Genomic DNA, 7,375 nt, shown 5'->3' with positions numbered 1-7,375 from the left:
GGAGGGTGAAGAGGACGCGGAGAGCGGATGGATTGTTGGTTAATGAGTCACCGGAGCCTCCTTCAAAGCCTGCTCTGACGCCCCCTCGGACACAAGAGCAGGGAGGTCCGCTGGAATCTGGGCCCCGGGATGGAAGAGCTGAGCGAGCACAAACACACATGGATACGAGCACACACACATACACACACACACACACACACACACACACACACACACACACACACACAGAAAGACACTTCTTGTCTCTCTAACTAGGGTCAAGATCTCGCCGCAGACAACGGGGACCCTGCAACGAAAAGCTTCTATTGTGGAAAATCTGAATGTACAGTGTGTCTTCCCAGAGTGAAACTGTGGTTCATACGTCCGTGTGTATCATGTGTGTGTGTGTGTGTGTGTGTGTGTGTGTGTGTGTGTGGCTTAACATACGAAAGTGTTTCAATTTTGTCCATGTCGGTACCTTCATTATTGTAATGGGAGTTTAAAACAACAACAACAATTGCGGGCCTTCCCGTGGTCACACCGTCTGTGTTGATGCCGGTGATCCCAGTAGCAAGTAGGATGTCTGTATAGGATTTCAAAGACACACACACACACCCACACACACAAACACACACACACATACGTGCACGCACCAGCTGTGACCTCTCGTCACAGCTTTCACTCTCGTGTTTATTAGATCACCGGCAACTGTGCGACGGACGGATGTGAAAGGGAGGAGGGAGGCAGGGGGGGCGTTGGCATTAAAGAATGGCTGTAAACCAGCGGGTTAGCAGGACATTCCCTGACCCAACTGACCAACGCTGGGAGGACAACGCGGTGACACGCAGGAGGGAGACAGGAAGAGCAGCTTTTAAACCTGCGCGAACTACAGAGGAACAGGATCCAACACAAACATAATATTGTCACTTCACCACTATATTTAGGCATCATACGTCCTCTTGAGGCTGCAGAATTGCACGCATGCCACATGGGTCAAGCAACTCACAAATGTGGCGATGATGTCTCTGATGTCTCTGATGTAAGAAAAGTGAATGATCGCTCTCCTTTTGGCCTATTTTCCTCCAGGGAGGAGGTGACGTGTAGACGGGGCGTGCAGCGGTAAGTCCCCTCTGGGCGAGCGTGCGTTTGTCTTGTTAACCTGTGGGGATGGGCAGAGCGCTGCGGCGACAAGACCAGGCAGGAGCTGGAAACCCGCACCGCCGCCATGGTAACAAATCAAACTGTCAGAGGCACAACCAGATAAAAAATGCATTTGGGGGTTTTCGTAATTGCCGGTTGTTGCGAAGTTCTTAGAACTTTGAAGGATGCTGTTTCGCTCCGCTGCTTTTGGTGTTTCTTTCGTTCCTTTGAGGGAGGGGAAGACAGAAGATGAGCGTCTCTAAGCGAGAGAGAGAGAGTGTTTTGGCAGGTCGTGTCTACCTGTCTGCACAAGAGGAGCGGCCCACATCCTGTTCCTCGCAGTTACATCACATGAAGTGGCTGGTTGGCACAGCAACAAACCAGCGGGGATTTGCTGCAGCATCAGCAACAAATGGGTCCTCGCGCTGAAGAGTTTTCTTTTTTACAGTACGTTCAGCTTTTCGACCATCAAATGTCAAGTTTAATGGGTTGATAGAAGAGGGTTTGAGTTTGGCTCGGACGGAGGAGAACGTCAGGCTCACAAACACTAATGATATTTACCAAATTAAACAGATTATCACACAGTGAGAGTCAAGAGTACTGTGGTCACAAATCCCAAATTCAATCTACATAATTATTGGGTAAGTTATATACAACTAAATGACATTACAACTTTTCACCAAAAGGATTTGTGAGAAGATTTAACCGGGCGGCACGGTGGCGTGGTGGTTAGCACCGTTGCCTCACAGCAAGAAGGTCCTGGGTTCGATTCCACCCAGTGGCCTTTCTGTGTGGAGTCTGCATGTTCTCCCCGTGTCTGCGTGGGTTCTCTCCGGGTTCTCCGGCTTCCTCCCACAGTCCAAAGACATGCTCTGGGGATCAGGTTAATTGGTGAATCTAAATTGTCCGTAGTTGTGTGAATGTGAGTGTGAATGGTTGTGCGTCTCTGTGTAGCCCTGCGATTGGCTGGCGACCAATCCAGGGTGTACCCTGTCTATCGCCCGAGGTTGGCTGGGATGGACTCCAGCCCCCCCGCGACCCTGTGTGCAGGATAAGCGGTTAGACAATGGATGGATGGAGAAGATTTAAATCTTAAATAAAGGATATGACACCATTTTTTGTTTTAGGTCCACTAGTGGAAGAAATAGTAAGGATTATACTTACATGTAAATACCACACTGCAAAACCAAAGCACTAAAGAGTGGAACTTTCTTTAGCTTTAAAATCAAGAACAGGAAGAACTAAAGTACTAAAGTTACAACATTAACAGTTCTATGACGATGGGGAGCTTAAATTGCTGTTTTGTCAAAAGTCTAAATTAGCAGAAAGACAAACACATTGACACACGATTGATTAGATCTGATGGATTTAACCGTTCCTAAGCACGGAGGATGCAGCGGGCGGTTGTGAACAGCTTGCGGGGCACTTCGGGGTTCAGTAACTGGCTCAAAGGTACTTCAGCATGTTGACTGGGCATCAAAGCGGCAACCTTGTAAATACAACGTGACCTGCTGTACCCTCTGAGGCACAGCCGCCACTGCGGTCGGCCCGTGTGCAGAGATAAAGAGGCAGACGCATGACGGACGTGGCCCCAGGGAGCGCCAGAGATCCAGACTCCCTCCCCTCTGTTCTCTCAGAGACCAGTCCAGACCGATCCTCTGTCTCTGCATATTCGGGCCGGGCCTGAGCTGCAACGGAGCGAAGACCCGGAGGGCGAACATCCGACCCGAGTCCTGCTGAGAGCCAAAACCAGCAGGACACTCCTCGTGGACAGTTGGCCTCTGTCACTTGCTCACTTGAGAAGAAAAGGGATTATTTACAAGTATAATAAGTATGGCTGAAACCCCTGACAGCTACTCAGCTACTCAAAATGATTTCAGAAAAGACAATTATGGCCATCACAGAAAAGCTTTTCATTTGTTTTGGTGATTACCCAAATTACACAAGATGAGTTTTGAATTGAAAAGAGTGCATGCATGGAGTTTAGATGAGTCTTCTTCCATGTCTGCACGCAACATTCGAAGCAACATCTATAGTAGCAACAGGTTAGCCTAGCATAAAGAAGTCAACAGAATGAGAATCAGAAAACACGCGAAGAACGTTAGATGCACAAGGAATTTGGCCAAGCGATTGATGCATAACAATAAACACAGTGCATAAGTCATTCACAATAGCAAATATCAAAATGCACGATAAAATATAGCAAACAAACAGACAAAAAAAAACAGCAAATATATTCCCTAAAAGGTCAATCTTGAAATTTCAGCTAGGAGAAACATGCACATGAGCAACTTTTAAAATAGACTGAAATGTGCTTCAGTGTGGCCTCCACCTCTGTGTGACTCAGTGCTGTTGTGATGTTTTCCTCAGCGTGTTCTTTGGCACTGGCGGCGTGCGGTGGGCTGTGTTTGAGCAGTTTACTTCCCTTACTCTTCCAGTACCAGAAGACATGAACGGACACAAACACGCTGGGAAACGGACAAAGGTATGATAAAGGAATCAGGGCAAATCAGGGCAACTGTTACAAACTCACTCATACAAACTAAAAGGAACGTCGTTCGGTGGAGGCCTCAGTGCCTGGAAGATAAACACACGCACACTCTACGCTATGTGGCCTTGTTTGGACTGCTGTCCTCCTGCCAGCCTTACACATACATTCAGACGGCACAATGGCCCAGTGTGCACCCACTCAAAAATCCAGTTTAGCTGCAGAATAGAAACAAACCACGTGGGATGAGATCGCTCCTTGATCTTTGCCCTGCTACCAATGTGCCCACTCTGCTTCTTCAATGGAAAACAAAACATGTGACTAAAACGTTAAGATTTAACAGATTGTTGGAGGAAATGTGGACTGTCTGATTTAGATCCACATTTAGATCTATCCAGATTATATCTATGATAAGAGTACATCCAGGGTGACATGGTGAGGAAATGTTTGGGTCTAATCCCTTTTTTTTTTCCAAATTCCTGCAGACTAGACTCGAGTAGAGAAAAATATGAAGCCATTTATGAAGTCATTAATGGTGTGAATTTAACGTGTATAGTGTGTAGCATTGCTGTAGGCTACATTCATGCATTCCTGGTGCAATAAGGGGGCAGAATGTCTTATATAAGACTTTGTGTTCACTCGGTTAAACATCACAGCAGTTGGCGGTGAGACACACTTGGCAGGAATATGCTTTATTCTCTGAGCATATTTTTAGTTGTTTTATGATTCTGCCTTAACTGTAAGTAAAACAGGTGTTTTTATTGGTCAGAATATGTATGTGGGAAGAGGAAAGCTAAATGTTCTTTATGTAAAAGCTCTAATGATATTTTTGTCATTAGCTGCGTTGTGCTGAAAGTTGCAACTTGTGCTTTCTTTGTAGAATTAAATTAAATTTTGTGTTTGTTTTCAACCAGTTATGCTAGACTAAAAAGAAACTGGATTCTTTTTTCTTTTTTCTTTTTACACATGATGAGGGACCCGTCCTCCACCGCTTGGTATCAGATGTTCATTTTGACCCTTGTTGCTATTTGAGCTGTGGAATTAGAATGGGCTACTCACCGTGCTTATTGGCTCGGAGTAACACCCCCATGTAGGATTCGGGTCCCCCAGAGGGAATCCTCAACTTGGCAAAATTATTTTTGAATAAAAAATTTAAAAACAACATAAATTGATCCAAAGCAAACAAAACAATGTCAAAGTCTATCATGACATTTAAGTCAGGAATTACATCGTGTAAATACAAATATCTTAGTCTAATATAGTATGTGATGTAAAGTGTGATGGGTTTTATAAGTAATTCAGAGTGTTCAAGTTGAAGTGTACGTCTAAAAGTGTAGAACATAATGAAAATAATCCTCATTGTAACCGTTGATCATATTTAAATCCTGATTACCCAAAACCTTAAATAAATGGTCTCAAGTGAAACACAATATTTTTCTCTGAAATATATTACAGTAGAAATAGTAGCATACAATTATACTCGAGTAAAGTACTTGAGTAAATGTATAAAGTTACTTTCGTCATTTGTTTGTAACCAACACCTGGAAGCTTCCATCAGTCCCAGCTGAGAGACTTTGCACAGATCAACATCCCCCTCTGCTGGAGCGAATCCACTACTGTGGAAACTACTTATGTAAAGGATTTCTGGATGTCTCAAACACCAGAAGATATAAATAATGTATATCACATGTTATATTACAAGACATTAATGACAACAAAATGCAGTGACAGGGTTGAAATGTTTTACTGTTGTGCTACAGTACGCAACGAGTATGAATGCAAACATCGGGCGACCTCATGTTCTCTGCAGTTTCGTTCAATATGACAAAAACATCCGGCATGTAGAATCCCACCACATGGCAGTAGAGTACAAAACAGGAAAAGAATGAAAAGAACAAACAAATGAAGGTGTAAATAAAAGCATTCAAAGTCGACCTTCTTCTTGTGCTCTTGTGCTCTTGTTCTCTCCGGTTGGGCAGATCAGGACTGGAGACTAAAATTCAAGGGTTAAAAACCAGTAAAAACTGAGATCACAGATCTGGTTTTGTATAGCACAACCGTAATGGCCTACTCACACACATGTGCTCCTTCACACACATTCACTAACATACAAATGGTAGGACACGCACAACAATGGGAGAGCAATTGTCCCGGGTCTCTGTCCTGCAAGCTGTATTAGATTAGGAAGGTTAAGTTAATCATCCAATAAATACATTCTGAAATCTCTCTTTGAAACGCAGGCCTCCAGACAAACATTTATATATACAAGTTGATAAAAAAAAAAAAGACGACTCATTACTAAGTGTTAACATCTTTTAACAGACATTTGAAAGTGGTGTGGACAAGGACGCACACACAAACCGTCTTCTTCTATCGGGCCAATGTGTGGACATTATTTTAGTGTATTTTCACCCATTCCACCGGCCCTCTCTTCCGACTGATTGTACGCACTCGTGCCGCGGTCCAGACCGGAAGCAGCGCCGTGATCCCTTCCGTTACAGCACCACAGGCACACAAGTACAAAAGACACTCTTTTTGGCAGTCCGCCCTGCCTCCTGCCCGTTAGCCTTCCTACGTGCCACTACAAACACACACAGTGCTCCCTGTAAACAAGTACTCTGTCCTTTCGGATTATACTGTTTTGGTAAAATCATCCGCATTTAAAGACGAGACGGAGTGTATTTGAGTGTACATCGATAGAAAATGCACAGAATTGCACTGTTGGAAGATATTCCTTCATTTCTCTTGTTTTTCCTTCCTCTTTTTGGCTTCAGCATTTAAGGCCCAAATCTGGAGTGGAAAGTGAGCAGGAGAAATCCCAAGTGATGCGCTGCCTGCGATTATAGGGCCTACTGTAGTGTAGGTACTAACAACGCACATACAATTACTCTAACGGATAAACAGTATTGCAGGGAAATATAAAAAAGATACTAAGGAATGGTGAAACATGTCTCTTTGTCATTTCGTTATTTCAAAATTATTCTTCATCTTAAATTTCATCTTTTTATTGAAAATCTTTGCAGCAATGCTCGTCTCTGATCCCTCATCTCCGGTCCGAAGTGTGTGGGTGCCGGGGCTGTTTCCGTCTGGCTACACTAGGGGGTGCTGCTCCTCTCTGCAGGACGCTGACAGGCGGTGGCTGTGGCTGTGTTTATTGCTTAATTGTCCATACTCCTCCCTCCTCAGAGGAAACAAAAAAAGGGACAAAGCGCCCCTCTAAAACACTGATCTGTGGTCTCGGCCCTCGTCCGCTGATTGTAGTCTGTGCTTTTTGGAGGGATCTGATGCCAGATCAGTGCTGGAGGGAAGCTCCTCCCAGTGGAGCGGGCTCAGGTAAAAACGTAGTTGAGGAGGAGCTGGGAGACCAGCAGCACACAGAGGATGAGACAGTGGCGGCCCGTTAGCGACACGCTGTCATCTGTAGCGCTGCGACGGGTCAGCTGACGACTCAGAGCCACCAGGTTCCTACGGGGGGGAAAAGGGTGAACGAAAGGTTCAACAGTGCTCAGTAACAAAATACCACAAAAGAACCATGTTACAATGGAAAACTGGTTGGTTCAAGTTCTGAAATGATTTAATCATAATGCAATTATGGATATTTCTGTAACAATTGACACAAATTCGTATGTTCTACAATCTTTAACACTATCCTTACCCTTAAGTTAAACATGGCTGAATGACAGCTTCAATTTGAGAAAACTGACTCAAGGTCTGACCTCTGAATCCATCATGCTTCCCCACTTCACCCCGTGTGTGTGTGTGTGTGTG

At 44.6% G+C, this 7,375-nt stretch overlaps 1 protein-coding gene across 5 annotated transcripts in view; it reads right to left on the bottom strand.

Annotated features, from left to right (window-relative positions):
• Positions 1 to 5,327: 5,327 nt before the first annotated feature.
• LOC120812622 (oxysterol-binding protein-related protein 5-like) overlaps positions 5,328 to 7,375 on the bottom strand; it is a 45,455-nt gene continuing 43,407 nt past the window's right edge. For all 5 annotated transcript variants that reach the window (XM_040168757.2, XM_078097817.1, XM_040168758.2 and 2 more), the window contains one exon: positions 5,328 to 7,072. In XM_040168757.2, the coding sequence (XP_040024691.2) occupies positions 6,937 to 7,072 (136 nt within the window). In that variant the 3' untranslated portion in view covers positions 5,328 to 6,936. The remainder of the gene's footprint in view (positions 7,073 to 7,375) is intronic.

This window comes from Gasterosteus aculeatus, chromosome Y (genome assembly GCF_964276395.1).
Source record: "Gasterosteus aculeatus chromosome Y, fGasAcu3.hap1.1, whole genome shotgun sequence".
NCBI classification, from domain to species: Eukaryota; Metazoa; Chordata; class Actinopteri; order Perciformes; family Gasterosteidae; genus Gasterosteus; species Gasterosteus aculeatus.
This window is presented reverse-complemented; position numbering and strand designations above follow the sequence as displayed.